At 35.8% G+C, this 22,906-nt stretch overlaps 1 protein-coding gene across 1 annotated transcript in view; it reads right to left on the reverse strand.

Moving 5' to 3' along the window:
- EXOC6 (exocyst complex component 6) overlaps nucleotides 1–22,906 on the reverse strand; it is a 102,619-nt gene that overhangs the window by 44,329 nt on the left and 35,384 nt on the right. Inside the window, exons 15-18 of the mRNA XM_006755090.2 lie at nucleotides 22,539–22,650; nucleotides 20,915–21,049; nucleotides 11,019–11,198; nucleotides 463–604 (exon numbers count right to left, since the gene is read on the reverse strand). Coding sequence (XP_006755153.1) covers nucleotides 463–604; nucleotides 11,019–11,198; nucleotides 20,915–21,049; nucleotides 22,539–22,650 — 569 coding nt within the window. The remainder of the gene's footprint in view (nucleotides 1–462; nucleotides 605–11,018; nucleotides 11,199–20,914; nucleotides 21,050–22,538; nucleotides 22,651–22,906) is intronic.

A 22,906-nucleotide genomic window follows, 5' to 3' on the forward strand; every position in this document is an offset into this window, starting at 1 on the left:
AGCCTTGAAAAATTCTGTGGGAAAGAGAACAAAACATTTGGTATATAAAAGAAGCTTCATTTGGAACATAGAGTCCTAAGATCATACTTCTAGCAAATATCTAAAAAGTTACTTACAGGGAAAGTAAGAATGGCAAACTTAGAATAATTTTATTCATTTGTGACAAACATTTGGAGAGTCCTGGCAAGAATGACCAGAAGAAGGAATAAGGGGGAAACAGCATCATCTTTGTAATGATCCCTGTTTGGACTGCCATTCCAGTGCCTTTCTCTCTCGACCCTAAAAGTGAAGCTGTAACAGTTTTCTCCTCCTGGAAGGAAGCTGCTTCTAAGGCTGCTGAAGGTTTAGCTCAATCAGGCCTCGTCCCTCCTTTCTGAACTATCCTACTATAGGCCCTTGGTTTCATATAATTTAAACGTAGGTTCCTAGAAATGCATGAGATTTAACCAACAAGGTACTTACATTCACACTGTATGACATCTAAGTTAAATTGCTGAATGGCTCCCATGCTTATCTGTTTTAACTCACTGTCCAGTAGCATCTGCATTAAGGATGTTGACAGATGCTGGCAGGCTGACATGCAAGCGGTCTGGGCAACTTTCCCCTGTTTAAAACAAATATCCAAACCAAAAAATAAGCAAACAAAGAAACAAACTGAAATATCGCATAAAGTATCAGAAATATTATATAACCTGGCATTCTTTTGTTCCCTTTTTTGGGGTACAAGAGCGACTACTGGTCTTTCTATTTCTGCATTTGAAGTGGCTACGCCCTTTAGCATTGGAATTAAAATTAATATTCTTGTTCACTTATCCTTCTCAGAACATAAATATCATTAAAACTCTTACTCCACACAGGAAAATTAAAATACAAGTAAAAAATTATTTCAGATCTCTTGAAATGTCTCAAGTATTTTAAAACACAAGTTAAAATATAAGTTATGACATAAAATTAACTTATATTGACATTTTATTTATATCATGCTCTTTAAGCTCTTCTTTATGTAATTAACCATGCCAGAATAAAGGAAGTTAATAAACAGTATAATTTAAGCTATTATCATTTTAACTAAGTTAAAAATATACTTTGTCATAAGTTCTAATCACAACATTAGTTTGTACTATAGTTTCAATTATCGGGAAATAAAAGGCTTGCCTACCAATGACTTCAAAATCACCTACAGATCCCCATTAAGGTTTAAAAATAAGTTTCTAAGTCATCTGATAATTAAGAAATATGTAGTTAAGTAAAACTACAAGTACTTGTAGTTTTCTTTCACTAAATATACATAGCATTAGAAAAGTTTCCACTAAAATAAGTTGCTAAAACTCTATATGAACTTTAATTGATAGCTTTAATTAAGGCTCTATTTTCTCAAAATGATTTTTTAAATGATAATTTTAAATGTTTAGCCTTTAGATTACATAGCTGAATCACAATACAATGTCACTTTTAGTACAAATTGTTTCTTTACACAGGCTTTATATTTCAACTAGAAGCTTAAAATAATGTAAAGACTCAAAGTTTTCTAGTGTAATACTGCTCCTAAAATGGCTATCTTCAACCTACATTTATGTGTTTTGGTGGTGGACCAATTCCCAAAATAAGATTCAAAGACTATAAATATGGTTGGAAATAATGACTTTTGGGAGATGTACCATGTTTTGCTTCATTTGCATTAACTAATATTTACCCACTGATATTTAGTAACTATTTTTCCTACTTACCACAAAAACTCTTTAGCTACAAACTATCTTCCAGACATATATGCTACAATATATTTACACAAAAATATTTACATAGAGTTGATGTGTTAGAAAAGAAATAACATAAATATATCTTCGTGATATTTACTAGAACTACATTTGTTCAAGTTACACATTTAAAGTCAGATGAGGAACAAGCAACTTTTATGAATGAGTATTTAGCATTTAGATATTATGCACAGTGAAAAACTGTGTATCTGAAATGGAATGTCAATTTCTCAATCAAAAACTTTAGGGATTAAAGCCGATGCAAACAATATATTTGACAGATACTGATGAACTGCCAAAAAGGAATGTAACAAACAATGCAAAACCCAGCATGCTTCCAGATCCCTCAAACCCGGGAGGAATTAGTCTGGGAGGCATGCAGCTCCTTTCCCAAAGCAGAATAATATCAATATGAATGGGGGGGGGGAATAGAAAAGGAGAAATCAATGTCATGTAATTTAATTACAATGTAATAGGCTCAAGAATACTTAATGGAAATGTCATTTTGACATAATGGAACAACTAGTGCATTTTAGTTTAATGTACTTCTCTATTAAATCAGCTCCATGTCCTACTTATGTTGCTATTATAATATACTAACTACAAAAGCAGATTAATAAATTGCCAAGACAAAATTACTATTATATTCATCTCATAACCAAACACACTACACAATGTAAGTGGTATTATTTTAAGGTGATCTTTAAAATTTAACATGAGTTCAGAAGCTACAAATGACTATAGAGCCAAAAATGATGGTAAGAATACAGAAGTACAGGCTATCCTATAGATCTAGTGGGAAGAGGTAATGAAAACACAAACATACACATGCACACACACGAATTTAGCCTTTGTTTAAATGACATATGCATTAATAAAATTCTATATTAAATTTCTTTAATTATGCATATTAAGTAAAGACTTATTGTTCTTAAATGAAATAAATTCATCCTTTGCATAGTTCAAAATTGAAGTTAATATCAAGGGCTCAGATTCTTAATTTTTTAACAGATTATGTATTATTTTTTAAAATGGCTACTTCTTAACTATAAAAGGTAAACAAAATTCTTACATTTCATCTAATACTTATTTTTAGATATAGATAGGAAACTTTAATTTTCCAAATATTTTGCACACCCAAAAAATATCTTTAGCAATTCCTTTCTAATGCCTGTAGCCCTTAGCATACTTTGATATAATCAAAACATCCCTTTCTGAACACTATTATTGCTATTATTGTTGATGTTCTTAATAATATATCATTCTAGGACAAAAATAATTTAAATAGTCTTACAATTACCTTTAGAAATACAGAGGCTCTGTTTTCGGTTTTTAACATTATAATAAACAAAGCCAAAATAGTTAAGTGAAGTGACTGAGAAAATATAGCACATTTAACAAATTTCAAGTACCTAGAAATTTCTGCTGCCCTCATCTGAAAAATTAATTGCAACCATTACTAACATTTTCTTTCCCTTTAACAACACATAGTTCAATAAATAAGTAAAAACACCTGCCAACTTTTAAAGGTAACTACTTTTTTTACCCAGCTCTAACATTTTGCTGAAAAACAACTTGCAAAGAGAGAACACCCTTAGACAAACTTCTTATATTTCAAAGGAACTTGTAAAAGAGAATCTGCTGACATATTAGAGCCTTTTTGCATTACCCAAAAGCTTTTCTTTTAAGAACAATTGTGGTAAAGAGACATTTGGCTCCTAGGAAATTCCCAGAGGGTCAACCATATGCATCCTTCCATGGCACCTTCACAGTGCTGCTTTCTAGATCCATGTCTCAAAAGCAGCTTTCATCATTTACTTGTGTGTCAGTCAATATGATTTATGGACTGCATTCAACGAAGTCAAAGCATATAGAATGAGAAATATGACTACAATCTGCTAATTTGTTTTGTATTGAGCCACTTAAGAGTCAAAGACCTGATGTCAGACTGAGACCAGCAACACAATTAACCGGTCGGTGACAGATTCATCCATCCTCCCTGCCAGGCTGTGCCAATCAAAGACAGCATGAGGCGACATTTGGTGAAATCAGTAAGAAAACTCATTCTCTAAGTAACCTATGTGAGACCTTGATTGACACTTTTTGAATTTAGTTTGTGGAACACAGCCACTCTTTACCCAATAGTCCCTTGCTGCAAGCTGTGAAATAAGGCTTTTAATGCCAATCACAGGAACAATAAACCACAAACCACCAACCCTCAGTTTAAAAGGACTCAAGAAAACACATCTGCTTGTATGTCAAGCCAAATTTCCAAAATAATTTACTATTATAGATTAGGCTAAAGATACTGTTTCCTTTGAAATATCATAAAATGACATGATAACAACAATACAACACATTTTATTAATTATGACTCAAACTGTTTTAGTTTCAAAGTAATGTTTTGATAGATCTACTCCAATATAATAGTAGGAGAAATGTAGAATGCTTAAAAACTAATTTGACACACTTAAATTTTCATTGAAACTTTCATTTCTGTCTCACCATTCTCTTATTTCAAAGATCTAATAAAAAAGGTTTGATTTCAACAGTAATTATTTAAAAGCATTTTTCAATACTGCTTTCATTCTCTCAAGTATATTTAAGATAAAAACGTGCTCTTGAAATCACAAACCATTCTGTATTGTTCTACTTTCCTTAATGATCCCAAGAGAGACCATTTTCCTTTATATCCCTATAAAAGGTCAACTTTGCACAATAAACTACTTTTTTATTTAAGTAAAAAAGAATATATAGACTTGGAAATATTCTGCTGTATTTATTATTCTTTAAATTGATAGCAGGTTTTGTTTTAAAAGGTTATGTAATTCTTGCCAGAAAATAGTGAGAAAACGAAATCAAATTGTGATCAACTTGAAAATTAAATCTAACAAGGGAAAATGAATTTATTAATTCTGATTTTGTATGGCTGTCTAAAGTTATTATTTTCAAAGTTATTTAAATTAAAGCAATAAAATACTACAGTATTCAAACTCACTGCCTCTCAGTTTGCTATATAAATTTAGTTATGAGATTGTGAAATAGTCTTTCAGAAGGAAGGCAAAAGAGGAAGGAAAGTATTTTAATGAATCAGTCTCCTAAAGAGCCACAATTTATTTCAGTTCTTTGAAAACACACAGACTGAAAGAGTGAGGATTTTCATCAAATGTGGAGTAAACACTAAAATTAGAAACAAATTCTCAAATGAAATATGAAAAAAGATGCCTCATTAAAAAGTAGACATTAATTTAAGAAATCTATTATTCTTCCTTCTATTTTATATAAGAACTGCTAACCTAAAGTTTTACTGTATGAAACTACATTTTGCTCAAATGGAAAGAATGTTATTAAATCAGGGGGAAAAAACATACCTATAACATTAGTCTAAAACATGAAAATTTCCCCATGATGATTTTTAAAATGCACAATAATTCCTCTTTATAGTAAGATAGGTTTTGATCTACTTTCTGGCTGAAGACTCTGTATAACACTGAAATATATAACACTGAAATGTCTCAGATTCCCAATAATAGAGAATGGATGAGTTATAAGGTTTAAATATCAAGATGAATTCCTTTAGTGAGTTTTAATAATAACTTTAACACCATCTTGAAGACAGATTTTTGAAATTATGCCAAAAACATTCATAGGCTTATCAAAATACACTCACTCTAACACCCCCAAAATTCTCCAAAATACTTCTTTTGCACTTCTATACTCCTCTCATGCTCTCATTCTGTTCCTATCTAAATAGCTATAGCCCCCAAAGAACTGGTTACATCAGTTAACCACAATCCCCACAATTATGAATTCTCTCTTCTTAAGCTTTTCTCCTCCTAACGAATTCTAATCATAGTGAGACATGGACACACACACAACCACAGACACACACACACACACACACACACACACACACACACACACACAGCTTACATAGAATGCAATTACTATCCTAAAGTTAGGAAATTCCACAAACTGGGAAAATCTCAGGACACCTGTAATTTATGGCATATTTTTATTTCAATTAAAATTTCCTTATCCCAACCAAAGGCTCATCAAACTTTGATGGCCTTTTTCTGTTTTGTTTTGTTTTGTTTTAAGCAACCTTTTGAACATGGTCTTAGATGACACATAATTCCCAGATTCTTAGCTTTCTGCAAGTATCGTTGCTGTCATGGTAGTCCCATGATAGCATCCAACTAATTTTAATAGGCAGAAAGATAATGCAAGGACAAGCAGAGCAGTAAAAGTCTAGAAGAGGTCAAGGTTTTGAAGAAATGCCTCTCCTTCCAGCTACTGATACTATCAGAAATCTAGATAGAATGGTGAAAGCTGCATGCACTGTGGCCAAGGAGGAGGAAGAGGAGGGTGCTAGTCTGTGCTGACTGAGAGCTGACAGAGGTTAGTCCTAACTCTTAAATGTACTTGGTAACAGCAAAGTGGGAGTCAAGCATCTGCTTCCGTAAGGAATTGTTAAAAATATGAAGGCCCTATAATTTCTCTCACTCGCAAATGTAAGAAAAGCAAGGGAAGTTAGAGAGGAGATGTAATTTCCCATGTGGTGACTGAGTAGATGGCCAACCCACAGAATTCAGGTTGAAAAACTGAAGCATTCCAGGAACTATTATTAAAGCAACAGCTTTGTGATAGCACAGTCATCCTCATTTCTTTACCTAAGAATCCAGCTCAGAGTATCAAGATTATGTCATCATTAAAATGTACTACTTTGCAACCCAGGCATGACTTAAAATTTGCAAAGAAGTTCCCAGGTTAGATAATGTAGGTGGTTTCCACATTGTTAGTAAAATGGACAAATGTCACCCAAGCCAAATGACTCTGTCTTAATACATGTAGGTTTGTAGCTGATATATTATAAACACAGCCATATATATAAATACTAGAGGCCCGGTGCAGGGCCGATTGGGCCGTCTTGTCCAGTCCCAGGGGAGGGACCGCGGGAGGTTGGCTGGCCGAGGGAGGTTGGCTGTGGGAGCGCACTGACCACCAGAGGGAAGCTCCTGCATTGAACATCTGCCCCCTGGCGGTCAGTGCGCATCACAGCGACCAGTCGACCTAGTGCAATGGTCATTTAGACTTTTATATATATAGATAGTACAGAGTAATAGGCCTTTGTCATTCAAGGATTTATATTTAGGTTTCAAACTTTTAGGATGACTCCAGAGTCCAGTAGGGCTTCATTTGGTGAGAGGCACACATATGATTAACATGCTCTGTGAAATGGGTCTTCAGGGGGAGGTGGAAAATAATTCAGACTGGATGCAGAGTTTATTGTGAAACACAGGTTAAAGGGAAGATACCATTTGTTTTCCTAAAACTGTATTGTTCCTCTCTGCAAAAACTCAAGTAACTTTCTAAACATGAATTCTTTGTCACCATCTGGCCAAAAACTGCCAGATGGTACATTATTGTTTGCTTTTTGGTACTCAATCTTCCTGTTCAAGATGGTATTTTACTTATAAAGCCTGCACTAAGGATCTAGTCTATTTAATTTATAGTTGTTAAAAAGTAAAGTTAAAGGATATTTGTAAGTGTGCATACATATGTATGTATGTATATATGTACATAAATACTAACATATATTTAGTTTATAGGCTCAGAAGAGACCATTTTAATGTTTCCATTTATATTTCCCAGGCATGGTGTGGTGGTAATGGAAAGAGAGGCAGGGAAAGTGACATAATTTGTGGAATTCAGTGCAAAGTAAAAATGTGGGTTTCTTGCTTAAAAATTATTAAGAATTTCAAGACAATAAGAATGAAGCACCAAGTCACATGCAGGACCTTCCTAAATTGCACAGTAGCACATCCATGAAGTAGGTCCCAACGAGAGGAGACCACAACTCCATAGCTAGCTCCACATCTGCTCACCCTAGGCAAAATGCCCCCAAAATTTATATTAAAAAGTCCCAGTCAGATTTCTACTCAAGGGGAAAGTCTATTTAAAAAAAAAAAATAGAGTATTGCCCAGCTGGTGTGGCTCAGTGATTGTCGACCTATGAACCAGGAGATCATGGTTTGATTCCCGATCAAGGCACATGCCCAGGTTATTGACTAGATCCCCAGTGTGGGGCATGCAGGCGGCAGCCGATGCCCAGCTGGTGTGGCTCAGTGATTGAGTGTCGACCTATGAACCAGGAGATCATGGTTTGATTCCCGATCAAGGCACATGCCCAGGTTATTGACTAGATCCCCAGTGTGGGGCATGCAGGCGGCAGCCGATTAATGATTCTCTCTCATCATTGATGTTTCTAGCCCTCTCTCTCTCCCTCTCCCTTCCTCTCTAAAATCAATAAAAATCTATATACTAGAATTTTAAAAAATAGGGTTTTTACACAGTAGCAGAGTAAATTCATATAAGCTCTTGAGGACTTCCTTACTAAAAGAAAATGAGCAAAATAAAAATTTCAAAACCTATTTAAGCATAACAGAAATAATTCAAGAAATAGAAAATGTCTTTAAGAAACCTCTAATACTCAAAGATATCTGAAAGATAATATATCTATTTTTAAAAAGAAATAGTATTCTATGAAAAAAATTCTTAAAAACAGAAGTAATTCCTAGGAAATTAAAAGTATAATTAATAATATAGTCTACAGAAGAACTGAAAAATAAAATTGAGAAAATCTCTCAAAACAAAGAAGTATAAATAAGAAATGAAGAGAAGGATAAAAGACATAGAGGACCAACCTGGGAATTTTAACATCTAACTAATGAGAGTTCAGGAAAGAGAGAACAGAAAAATGGAGGGAACAAAATTATCTTTAAAATAATAGAAGGGATTCCCTATATTCCATAAAAGATACAAAATTTTTTAGAGAAAGGGGCCACTGAGTGAAGAGCTAAGTAAATGAAATAAAAGCTATCTCCCACATGTTCCTATCACACTTCAGAATGTTAAGGATTCAAAAACAGATCCTAAAATGTGGAGGCCAAACACAATAGAGGAATATAAAGGAAATTACCAGAGTAAAAGCTCTTCAACCTAGAATTATACAACCAGCTAAACTATTTTTTCCTGTCCATGTACTTATTTATTCATAGCTGAGTTAGGTCAAACTATCCTATATAATAAAAGTGTAGTATGCAAATTGTCCCCTTAACCGGGAGTTCCTCCAGGAGTTCACTAGGGGGCAGTGCTGGCTAGGGGAAGGGAGGCCCCAGCTGGCAGCCACTAGGGACCCTACCAGTGCACGAATTTCGTGCACTGGGCCTCTAGTTAGAAATAAAGTGACATTTGTGAAATCTTATGTAGAATATAAAATCAAAGATAAGTGTGCACTGAGCTTTGATTCATACTTACAATATCTTTAAACCAGACAAGACATCATGAGACACATGTGAGCCTAACAACTGCTATTTGCAAAAAACTAACCAGCTAAACTATTAATCAAACATGAGGGTGTAAGAAGGTATTCTAGGATATGCAAGGACTTAAAAAGTGAACTTCCCTCTTTGGAGGAAGTTATTGAGGCAGTTCAACAAAACCAACCAGTGAGATAATAAAAACACAAAAAATCCAGGAAACAGTTCTCAACCCAGAGAGTAGAGAAGGAAAGTTCCAGGGTAACAGCTATGCATGATCTAAAAATTCCAGAGAGCAACTGGTACACATTAGAGACAAAGGCCTCTGGACCTGTCAGAAGACAGTAAGCCAACAACTGATAGAGCATCTGTTTATTCCTGAGGATTGCTTTTGGCTAGAAGCATGGAGATTTACACTGACAAAATGAATTCAAATTAATGCAACAATTACTTAATGCATATTTTATGAGGAACACTTTTAGAAATTAGTTGATAGAAAAATAAAATATATATAAAGGTTCCCCTTTTTAACTCAAGGACAGCAGTTAAAAATATATCATCCCTGAGTAAGCTTCTCTAAGTTCTTTAGCACAGACCCACCATTATAATCTCTTTTAAGATATTCTTTTAGCCCAGTTGGTGTGGCTCAGTGGTTGAGCATCAATCTACTGGTATGAACCAGGAGATCATGGTTTGATTCCCAGTCATGGCACATGCCTGGGTTTTTGGCTTGATCACCTCTAGGGGGTGTGCAGGAGGCAGCTGATCAATGATGTTTTTCTCTCCCTCTCCCTTCCTCTCTGAAAGCAATACCTATATATATATATATATATATACACACACACACACACATACACACACACACATTTGGCCCTTGGAGCAACTCCTGGTAGGGCAAGAGTAAAAAATGAGGAGAATAACTTTTTCCTCCCCATTTTAAACAAGGGGAACAGTTGGAGGCAGTTAGGTAGGCTTCAAATTAAATACTTTATTTTTGCATTCAGCTGTATCTTATCATGAGATAAAAAAGATCAATACTTTTTTTCTATTTTTTTATTATTTTATTTTTATTCTTTTATTTGTACAAACACTACTCCATTCATATTTTAACAGTTCTATTACTTTTGAATATACCTAAAGAGAGCATGCTCATTCCACAATAATCTCTTTGGTCTTTGTATAACTCAGTTGAAGAACCCAATGTTTTAGCTTATTCACATTTAAATGTCCCTGTTATATGTTTTTTGGGGGGTAATGTTTCATCAATTGATTGTTCAAGATTTAGATGAACTATGACTATATATCAGGATAGAACAATGGTCCTATTTTACTTTTAATCTCTGGCCTAAAAATATCCAATAATTTCTTGGCCTTTTCTTTTCTTTTTTAAAAAATATATTTTATTGATTTTTTACAGAGAGGACGGGAGAGGGATAGAGAATTAGAAACATTGATGAGAGAGAAACATCGATCAGCTGCCTCCTGCACATCCCCCACTGGGGATATGCCTGCAACCAAGTTACATGCCCTTGACCTAGAATCGAACCTGGGACCCTTCAGTCTGTAGGCTCTATCCATTGAGCCAAACCAGCCAGGGATCTTGGCCTTTTCTAACTGGAAAAGCCATTGATTACATTGACTTTTATGAAAACTGCTTCTATTAGAATTTATTTCTATTTAAGTCCACACTGTCAATTTCACAGTTTTATTTTGGTTTTGATGGGAAGAGAGTTATAGATATTTTGGTTAAAAAGTAAAACAAATTAAAACTTCAAACAATTGGGTAAGTTAGGATTCTTCACAAGTAATTTATAATAATGGAATAGGAAATATATTGTAGCTGGGAAGTTGATTTAAACAAGTAAACATCAAACTAAAATTGAATTCTAAAATATACTTCAGAAAGCAAAATTATAATTTTTTGAAAAAAATTTATACTTACAGGCAAATGAGTAAACACTTGAAAGATGCTTCTCAAAAAATTAATAAGATCCATTAAATAACCACTAGCTCTTCCATCTGGCTCAGACATTGTCCAGTCATAATCAGCAAGCTGAACAAATTCATCAATTTTTTGATTAAGTTTGGTATATATTTCTCCTTCTGCTGCATGTCGGGCATCCTGACAGGGGACAAAATAACAACCAACAAGAAACGGTTATAGAAACAGATAATAAAATAAGTTTTCTTAAATTCTAAATTTTGTTTCATATTTTTCTTTGGTGTAATATTTTAGTCATTTATGCAAATATTTGTGGCCAGGTGCACAAAATTCATTAACAGAAGGGGTTGTTCCCCTCAGCTCTAACCACTCACCTGCCTGCCAGCCCAATCGCCCCTAACTGCCTTTGCAAAAACAGCAGAACAAGGATCCCTACATGTTCTCTTCTCCACAAAGCAACTAAAAACTAGCAAAAATGGTCAAACTAACTTTTCCAGAATTCTAAAAATTAACTCAAACCTTGTAGCAATGCAGGCAGCATTTATTTTTTAAAAAATAGTTGAATCTTGGTAAGAAAGCAAGTTTTGTAGCATTTTAACATGCCCTATTTCCATTCTCCCTCCCCTGCTCCCCTGTTCTACAGTGCCCTTGAAAATCTACGTCTCACAACTGGTGAAAGCCAGCAGCCTGTCAGCCACCCAAGGGGGCAGAATGGGTTGGAGTTCCTTCATAGCCATATCCCCAGAGAATTTTCATTTGACCTACATGGTGGTTCTTGGAAGACCCCACTTTCAGGGATGTTTTATATCTACTTTAAAGACATAAGGCAGAGGGATGTCCTAGGGCTAGGCAGACGGATGTCCAACTGCTGTTTTAGGCCCGATTTTTACACTGAATAATCCAAATTACCTGAATTGGGGCTTGTCCAGGGCAAAAAAGCCTATTCCCTGGGGACATTTGTTGACAACAATTAGAAACAATTGTTTAACATCGCAAATACCTTAAGCAGTGGATAATAGGGCACACAACAGGCTAACCAAAAAGCTTAAAAGGGAAAACTGAGGAATGAGATGTCAATGTATGGCTCTGAAAAGCTCTGACATATCCCTGGGAATCTAGAAGACTATGTACATCTAGAAGGCCATGTAGGGCTGTGTGCATGCTCAGGAAAGACCTAAGCTCTCATCTATGGTTGACCTTGAAACTCTTTGCAAGCAGGAAGTGAAGGTTAAAGCAGATGAGCGTTGAAGCATGCCCCCGTGCACACAGAGTCCTTCACAAAGACTGGGGGACTTATTGGTCCCAGGCTTTTAAGAAATTTTTAATGATTGTGTCCAATCATTAGCTGGCCACTAAGCTAACCAAGCAGAAATTTCTGTGGCCACATGTGATAAAGAGTACAGACTTTCTAAAATTAATTCAGAAGTGTCACAAAACAAGCAACCACCAGGAATAAACAATAAATCTCAGCATTACTACTCTTGTGCTATAGGGAATTATTAAGTAAAGTAAAAGATACTTAAACATAAGCACTGTGATACTGCAAAAGACAGGCAACCTGATAACGGAGTGGACTACAGCATGGAAATGCTGAACAAAGGGATGATTCACATTCCGGCAAGGACAGAACAAAATGGCACAAGATTTCATCTCGCAATTTAAAATTTATTCATTGTTTCTTTCCAAAATTTTTCACTTAATACTTTTAGACTGGAGTAACTGAAACCACGGAAAGCAAAATTGAGGATAAGGGGGGACTACTGTATGACCATAAAAACAGGCAGAAAGAGGAGTCAATTTAAGACTGAGTTTTTATTTCTCTACTTTAGACATCAGTGTAAGAATCAAGAAAATTATTTTATTCTTATATTTGGTACCTAAAATCAATCAAAAAATTAAAAATATTTGCTTGCTTATGCTTCACATTAATTTAGTGACATGGCTACTTTCACCAGATTTTTTCATTATATTACGTTAATGTGATTTTTAAAAAGTTTTAGGTTTTAGGATATGTGCCTTTTACAAATACCCAAATGCCATCAGGGTCCAGACAGGTAACATGAAGTAGTATGGCAGACAAAGTGATGAGGGGGGAGTGGGGGTGGCCACAGGATGACTGTAAAGCATAAATCTAAAGGTATTCAAACTCAAAATGGTACAAAACCAAATCAAACATGTCTGTAGGATGACATTTATCTACTTATTATACACTGTACTTGTTTATTTAGTTATCTGCCCTGTTAGATTAAGAAATCCTAATGGTTCAGAACCATTCCACATGTTCTCAGCAACTAGCACAGAACAACAGAAATATATTTTTGCAAAATAAACATAATTTAATATATCCTCCCAGGCCAAAACTGACTGTCAGTATAGATGAAAAGTTCCAACCAATTATTGCCTATTCACAGAAATGTCTTTGGGGACACAAGCAAAACCTTACTTTTGACAAAACAAAATATTTCATTTATTGCTCCCTATCAAAGTAGCCTGTCCTGGAAACACCTAAGTCCTTCACACAGTCACTTGCTAGCTACTCTACTTTTAGCCATTTGCAGAAAAGAGCAATATAGGTTTTGAACCAGAATCAAAGTCCAGAATGATTCAAAATCCATTTTCTGGATTATCTACTATTATTATAAGCCATTATAAATTAAATAATTTTCTACTTCTCAAATTACCTTAACTACCTCCTTTTCTTTTTTAAAAGGTCAGTGCCACATTTTTGCCTTTCCAGTTTTCAGGGACATTTGTATCTCAAAAGTGTTAAAGAATGGCTAGGGCCTTTATAGTAGCATCTGCCTCTTCTTAGGTAATCTAGGTTGTTTGTCATCAGGTCTGCAAATCATCTGATATAAATAGATTTTTAAAGTACTCCTCAATCATTTCCTTCCCTACCGTATTTCTGCTTCCTACAACCTTTATAAGAGGTACTTGCTATATAATTAACTGATTACTGATGATAAGTTACAGAAAAACAGAAAGCTGAGCACTTTTCATGTATCCATGGGGGTTAAAGAGTCCATAAATTTTGTTGATCTTCCCCTTTACTTATAGAACGAAAAAAAATGCTGTTGCTTTTTCTGTTAGCTTTTATGTTTTTGGTAAAGTATTATTCTCACTATTTACTTTTCTGTTTAATTGGCGTAATTGTTTATTCTATTCAATAAATATTTAAGTTTTGCTTTTCTCTGATCTACTTTTTGGATTTTATATAATTAAAAAATGTATTAAATTAGCTGCAAGCATAAAATTGCTTTATGCAGCCCTCTCTAATGGGGAAAGATAAGAGGAGAAGCTTATGGTAACAAGTAACAGAAGAAATAAATGTTACATGCATTGCTTTTATATTTTTTAAATACATTTTTATTGATTTCAGAGAGGAAGGGAGAAGGAGAGATAGAAGCATCAAGGATGAGAGAGAATCACTGATGAGCTGCCTCCTGCACAACACGCCCCCTACTGGGGATCGAACCCAAAACCTGGGCATGTGCCCGGACCAGGAATCAAACCACGACCTCTTGGTTCACAGGCCAATGCTCAACCACTGAGCCACACTGGTCAGTCTACAGGCATTTTAAAAGATGACAATCAAGCTGTACAACAAAACAAGAAAATATACAAAAGAACACTTGACCAATAACACAAAAAAACTATGCACAAGGCATATAAACCATCAGAGGTTGAAATGTAACTAATCAGTCAAGAATATTGCAAGTGTGACAGCAACACAATAATAAATTAACTGTCTATTTGTAAAATAATTGAAAAATTATAATTTAAATAAGAAAATTTTAAAACTCTCACTAAAAAAAGGTACAGAGCCCTAACTGGTTTGGCTCAGTGGATAGAGCGTCGGCCTGCGGACTGAAAGGTCCCAGGTTTGATTCCAGTCAAGGGCCAGTACCTTGGTTATGGGCACATCCCCAGTAGGAGGTGTGCAGGAGGCAGTGATCGATGTTTCTCTCTCATCGATGTTTCTGACTCTCTATCCCTTTCCCTTCCTCTCTGTAAAAAGTCAATAAAGTCTATTTTTTTTAAAAAAAGGTATAGAGATATCCCATGTGCCACCTGCCCCCACATTTGCAGTCTCCTCCACTATCAAAATGCCCTACCTGAGTGGTACATTTTTTTACAATCAATAAACCTACATCATTATCACCCAAATTCATAGTTTACATTTGGGTTCATTATTGTGCTACACATTCTGTGGTTTTGAACAAATGTACAATGACATGTAGCCACCACTACTGTATCTTACAGAGTAAGATACAATAATTAATTGCCCTAAAAATAACTGCCCTAAAAATCCTCTGTAATGGATCTATTATCCTCTCCCCCACCCCTAATCCATGGCCACCATTGACCTTTTTACTCTGTTTTGCCTTTTCCAGGATATCACATAATTGGAATCAAACAATATGTAACCTTTTCAGATTGGCTTCTTTGATTTAGTAATATGTCATTTAAAATTCTTCCATGTCTTTTCATGGCTTGATTGCTCATTGCTTTTTAGTGCTGAATAACATTCCATTGTCTGAATGTACCACAGTTTACCCATTCACTTATGAAGCACATCTTGGTTGTTTCCAAGTTTTGACAATTAAGATAAAAGCAGCTATAAACACACGTGTGAATTTGTGTGTGGACATTTTTAACTCACCTTGGTAAATAACAAGGAGTATATCTACTAGACTGCATGGTAAGAGTATGTTCAGTTTTATATGAAATTGTTAAACTCTCTTTCAAAGTGGCTGTATCACTTTACATTCCCACCAGCAATGAATGAGAATCCCTATCAGTCCACATCTTCACCAGCACTTGGTGATGTCAGTGTTTTGGATTTTGGCCATTCAAGTATACATGCAGTGGTATCTCACTGTTAACTTGTAATTCCCTAATAATATGTTATGAGGAGCATCTTTTCAGATACGTGCTTGCCATCCATATATCTTCTTTAGTGAGTTGTCTGATCAGGCCTTTTGCCCATTTTAAAATCGAATCGTTCGTTTTCTTATTGTTGGATTTTAAGAGTTCTTTGTATGTATGGTTTGAATAACAGTCTTTTAACGAATAATTTTCTTGCAAATATTATCCCCAATCTATAGCTTGTTCTCTTATTCTCTAATGATGTCTTTTTGCAGTTTTTAACAAAATCCAGTTGATAATTATGTCCTTCATAGATCATGCCTTAGGTGTGATAGCTAAAAAGTCCTTGCCACTCAAGGTCATCTAGATAGTCTCTAATGTTACTTTCTTGGAATTTTATAATTTTGCACTTTACATCTAGGTTTATGACCCACTTTGACTTAATTTTTGTGAATGGTATAAGGTCTGTATCTAGATTCATTTCTTTGCATGTGAATAACCAGTTGCTTCAGCATCATTTGTTGAAAAGACAATCTTTGGTCCATTGTGCTGCCTTTGTTGCTTTGTCAAAGATCAATTAAATATATTTATTTGGGTCTATTTCTGGGCTCTCTATTCGATCCCATTGATCTATGTGTCTATTTTTGGCCAGTACCACACTGTCTTTATAATAAATCTTAAGGTCAGATAATATCAGTCTTCCAACTTGGTTCTTCTTCTTCAATATTGTGCTGGCTCTTCTGGGGCTTTTGCCTTTCCATATAAACTTTAGAATTACTTTGTTGATATCCACAAAATAACTTGCTGAGATTCTGATGAGGAATGCACTGAATCTGTGCTTTTATAAAATAAATAAATATATATCACAGTTCAATGAAAAACATCTTTTTAAAGTACATGGACTATGTCCCTACCTCCATAGGAAGAGAATTTCACGTCCTTAAAGACAATTTACCACTGTCACTTTAGCCATAGTCTTAAAAAAAATGTTGTTACATAGTAATCAACAGTTTTAAAAAGGCAAACTAGAAAAAGAATCAGAAGCATATGCCTTCTTAGCTCTCACAGTTGTAATCACTGCCAGTACTCAAAGGGAAAGAACTCTTCTGAGTGGCAGGTTGGAAAAGCTCCCTGGAGCCAAGTTAAAGAGCTCTGATCCAAAGAAAAAGAAGGGTTCATTTCTCTACTACACAGATTAAAAGGGGAATGGTACTTCTGTTTCCCTTCTCTATTCTGATGCAAATCTTTTCAGTTAGAAGTCTTATATTAGTCTCGAATAGCTCTCAGTGTGGGTCCAGATTAATTGTAAAAACTGCGGTACTGCTTGAGGGCAGAAACTACTTACTTTACCTCTTTTGTATCCCTCATAGATTTAGCAAAATGAAAAGGCAAATTTACAAGATAATCTACATATTTCATAAGATAAATATGATATAAATCAAGCACTTTGTACATGTGTGCTTTTTGAAGGGGAAGCAAAATGGGGCAGAGGTAAAAGGATCCTGTAAGTGCTTTTTCCCATAATCATTAAGCAACTAAATAAGAATATGTTTGGTAGAGTCACTAGACTGAAAAGCATTTGGCTAAGAGGTTAACTAAGCAATCCATAATAATGTCTGCAATCAAGACTGTACTTTAATCTTCTCTGTGAAGGAGGCAACAGACTGACTATTCACTATGAATGAAAATTCCCCCATCTCCCTCTGCAATTCACTTTAACACTGACTTAACAATTCTTGATGTTTAATTGCTTCCTCATATCATAGGTTATAACAAATTCCTCTTGAAATAGACCAAAGGTAGAACTAAAGAATACTTTCCCTTCATATACTGAGCTTGAAACAGTTCTTGTTCTCATAAAACAGAAAGGTTTCCTGAGTTCTATGTGAAAATAAAACAAACTCCAAAAATAACTAGGATGCTCTACTATTTATAAAGGCTCAACTTGATTTCTGGATTTCCAAGAAAACCAAGGAATATTCTATGGCAATTGTGGTTTCAACCAAATATCTACAACTTAAGAGAACACTGGGATGATGGACCAAAGCTAACATTTCTAAACATTCCCTCCCAATAGGAAGATTCTGAGAAGTGTTGTTCCAAGATCCCTCAGTCTAAGATATCATGTTGCAGTATCTTTGGTTCTTTGAGTCATAACTGATAAGGAAATTGCTTGAAGAATCCTAGATACACCAGATGTCAAGGCAATTCATGTTTTAATCAGAGTACAGAGTAAGCCTATTAAATTTAATGTTAACAGTTAAATATGCTTACAACTCTAGTCCTTAGTGAATCCCTTCTTGAAAGCCTATGAGTAACACGTGGACATAAAGACGGCGATCAATAAAGAAAAAGAAAGATTGTATAAAATCTGATATAAAAGCAAATAATCAATTTGTCCTTGGATAAATAAGTGTTCAAAAACTTGTGGAGTGTTCTCCTATGTTATGGTACTTATCACACCATATCGTCAAGTATCTTTTTATAGTTTACTAGAGGCCTGATGCATGAATTCGTGCACCAGTGGGGTCCCTTCGCCTGGCCTGCAGGATCAGGCCAAAACCGGCTCTCCAACATCCCCCGAAACATCCCATATTGCGAGAGGGCACAGGCCAGACCAAGGGACCCAGCGCACAATCGGGGCTGGAGAGGTTGGCCAGCCAGGGAGGGATCATGGGAGGGCTCCAGGGCGTGTCCAGTCCTTCTCGCTCAGTCCTGATCGGCCAGACCACAGCAGCAAGCTCACCTACTGGTTGGAGTGTCTGCCCCCTGGTGGTCAATGCACGTCACAGCAAGCGGTTGAGTGGCCTTAGCATATCATTAGCATATTATGCTTTGATTGGTTGGACTGCCAACTGGTCGACCAGATATTTAGCATATTATGCTTTTATTATATACTAGAGGCCTGGTGCACGAAAATTCATGCACTGGGGGGCGGTTCCCTCAACCCGACCTGCCCCCTCTCACAGTCTGGGAGTCCTCAGGGGATGTCCTACTGATAGCTTAGGCCCGCTCCTAATGAGGAGCGGGCCTAAGCTGCAGTCTGGCCTCCCTCTGCGGGAGGCAACCAGGAGGATCAGAGGAAGGTGCTGCCTCCATCACCCCCCTGCTGCTGCCAAAGCCAGCCGCTGCCAGAGCTGCTGACCCTCAGCCCCCACTTCTTAGCGCTGGCCCCGCCCCCTGTCCACTTGTGTGTGTGCAGGGGGCAATCTGGGGCCAGGCCGGCTGGGGGAGGGGCTGTGGGAGGTTGAGGCACCTCGGTCGCACCCCCGTCTAGCCTTTGCGGAGGCTCCAGGACCACAGGACACCCAGCCTCTCCCAGTGCTCGCCTCTGCGGACGGAGGGGCCATGTGGCAACGGGTGGGACCGGCCCGCCTCTCCCAGAGCCCACCTCTGCGGACGGAGGGGTTGCGCAGCGCACATGGGACTGGCCCGGGCCCTTGGTGCCGCTGCCTCTCCTGTGCCACTGGCCCTTGGCCCTCACAGCTGCTGCAACTATGTCCGGAAGGACATCTGGAAGATGTCTGGTCTAATTAGCATATTACCCTTTTATTAGTATAGAGGCTTCTCCTATGAGCTTTTTGAAGGGCGGGGATACATTTTTACATTCTCATTACCTAATAGTGTGCTCATAGCATAGATGATGTACAACAGTGGAACTGTGCTAAGTATCCCCTTTAATCCTCATAACAATTGGATGAGGTCGATAATATAGAGTATCCCAAAAAAAGTATACACATACTTTAAATAGTTACAAAGGCAGTGTTTATTTAAAAAAATTTCATTTTCAAAATTGAGCTATCAGCTGTTAAAGTATATATACATTTTTCGGACACTTTGTATATTGCTATTCTAATTTTATAGATAACAAAACTAGGAATCATTAAAATTAAAAAATGTGCCCAAGTCATATAGCTGTCTAACTCCAGAGTAAATGCCCTTAATCACTGTACTTATCCTCTCTAGATAAGTGAATGTCCGTTTTATCCAGCTTCTGTCTCCGTTTTAATAACTAATTCTATAAAAGTGCTCACTCAGGTATTATCTGCATTTGTGCTTTCTGAATCAGGATGACTACATGAGCTCCAGAATCACCAAAGGAGGATAGGATTTGGGGGCCATGAAGATAATCTGAGGAACCAAACATCATTTCTGAACTTTCAAAGTCTGGTTACTGTTAATTTTAGTTATTTCTAAATACAAGTAGACTGAATTTTCAAAGTGTAAGTGATTATACCATAATTTTAGCAGATAAATTGGGTAATTTATAATATAGCAAGAGTAGAAAGAAAAGAGTTCTTTTTAATAGAAAACTTAGAAAGGGCTGTGAGGTTAAACTAGCAAGCACACTTTACAGATAAGGGATCAGTAAATGGTTTATATTAGTTTAGTAAAATACTTAGTGCAAGGAGATTTATATTTCAAGACTATTCCAGTGTCTCATCACTATGACCCCAAATCAATACAATCTAAAACAGTTTATATAAAACAAATTTATGGAAGTATTTAATCTTCCATTCTGTTTAAAACAACCATTAATTTATCTTTCAGTATCTCCCATGGTACTATACAAACAGAAATCTTTTCATTCACATAAAAGCAGGACTTTAATAATATGTAATGTAATTCTTTTTCTTCACATCAGAGCCAGTTAAGGATGTAAAGTAAATCTGACACTTAGCTAATTCATCTTACATTTTTAATTTCTAAACACATACATATACACATTACATTAAAAAATTATTTATTGGACTGTGAGACCTTAATGGAAATCCAGTGAGACCAATTTAGCACTACTAGAAATCTTCAAAACATAAACAAATCAATATACTTTTCTCCATATTAATAAGATGTTTAAAATGCCAAAAGGGAACTGACATTAATCTGCTCACTGCTGACAATAATTAACTCTAATTTTCAAGTGTTAGGAATGTAATTGAATCATGTATATAATAAAAATTGTCTTTAATTTCTAAAAGTTTGCTTACAGTGATTGAAATAAAAACTTTGGTCAGATTTTTACATACCTTAAAGGTAGAAAGTCCATAAAGTCTTGTGGTATGAACAGTTTCCTGAGAAATATTTGTAATGTTAGTTATAAAGTCCTCAAGGTATTTGCAAGCTTGTTCCAGGTGTGTTGTGTTTATGATGATTTGCACTAGCTAAAAAATACAAAATACATCCGGTAAAATGATGTTACATGTACACAAAGCCATTTGATTTTTTAAACCAGGATTATTACTTCCAGTAACTGTATCATTTATGCATAATTATAGCATTACAGGATACAACTGATTATGTGATTTCAAGTCTACTACAAATACTGCTTCTGAATGCTATCATTAAAAAAAAAAAGTCTAACTGCGAATTAATCCAAAATAATGTTTCAAAGTACTTTTTCAAATTTTATACATTTACCACATAAAAAGTTTTTTCATTTTTCATGTAAGGTCTGGCAATATGCATATACATATCTGCATATACACTCCAACATCTTCCACTACAGTAGTCACCCCTTATTTGCAGGGCATATGTTCCAATACCCCAGTGGATTCCTGAAACCATAAATAGTACTGAGCCCTATACATACTATGTTTTTTTCCTATACATGCATACCTGTGATAAAGTTTAATTTATAAATTAGGCACAATAAGACATTAACATCAGTAATAATAAAATAGAACAATTATGCCCTAGCCGATTTGGCTCAGTGGAAAGAGCATCAGCCTGCGGAGTGAAGGGTCCTGGGTTCGAATGCAGTCAAGGGCATGTACCTCCTTGCAGGCTCGATCCCCGGCCCTGGTTGGGGCATGTGCAGAAGCAACCAATCGATGTGTCTCTCTCACATCAATGTTTCTCTCTCTGTGTCTCTCTCTCTCCCTTCCACTCTCTCTAAAAATCAATGGAAAAATATCCTCAGGTGAGGATTAACAAAATAAAAATAGAAAAACTGTAACAATATACTGTAATAAAAGTTATGTGAATGTGGTCACTCATTTCAGGGGATCCCTTGCTGAAGTCTTCTTATAGGTTCAATATTTTCTGGCACAAACATTGCTGTCAACTGGAATGTGTTTTCTGTTCATGCTTTCCATCCACAAATTTAATGCCCTGTCCATCTTAAATTACTAGTATCAAGCATTGTGGCCTTAACTTTTGCAGTTTAAGGTGCAACAGCAAAACCAGCACAGATTTCTTTCTCCTTCTTCACAATTTCACAGACAGAAGATTGTTTCTTACCTCAGAGCTTAGCAACCTCAGCATACGATTGTTTTTCTTTCCTCATTAATTCAAGCACTCTCTCCTTTTCATTTAAAGGAAGCACTTAATGGCTTTTCTTTGGCATATCTGAATTGCCAGCATCTCCACTCAAAACAGTGTGCTATTTAAAACTTAGGAATTGATTATAGAATTATTTTGGGAATTATCCATTTAATATTTTTGAACTGCAGTTGATCATAGGTAACTGAAACTGTGAATATGGGGAGACTATTGTATCTATTCCCTGTGTAAAAATCCTTCTTCTTCACATTGCTTAAATTTACATTGATGTTTTTATTTTAAAACAAATCCACTTCATTAATAAATTTAAAATAGACAGCTAGTTTTACAGGATGTTCCATGTAGTGAAACATTTGGATATAAACCTACCTCTGTCAAACCTATATGAGGTTTCCTAATAAGGTTCAGTAAACAGCTATTCAAAGTTCTGGTCAGCAGCAGATTTGTAGATTTTCTAAGCATATCATCTATTTCTGTTGAGCTAAAAACAAAATTTCATATTATTAAGCTTTCTGACAGGGTACATACAGTCACAGCACTATTGACATTTTAGGCCAGTAATTATTTGTTGTACGCTGTGCTGTGCATTGCAGGATATTTAGCAGCATCCCTGGCCTTTAGTCACTAGATGTAAACAGCATCCTTCCCCCTAGTTGTGACAACCCAAAATGCCTCTACACATTGCTAGATGCCTCCTAGGGAGCAAAATTACCCCATTTGAGAACCACTGCCTTAAA

Source organism: Myotis davidii, unplaced genomic scaffold (genome assembly GCF_000327345.1).
Source record: "Myotis davidii unplaced genomic scaffold, ASM32734v1 scaffold271, whole genome shotgun sequence".
Lineage (NCBI taxonomy): Eukaryota > Metazoa > Chordata > Mammalia > Chiroptera > Vespertilionidae > Myotis > Myotis davidii.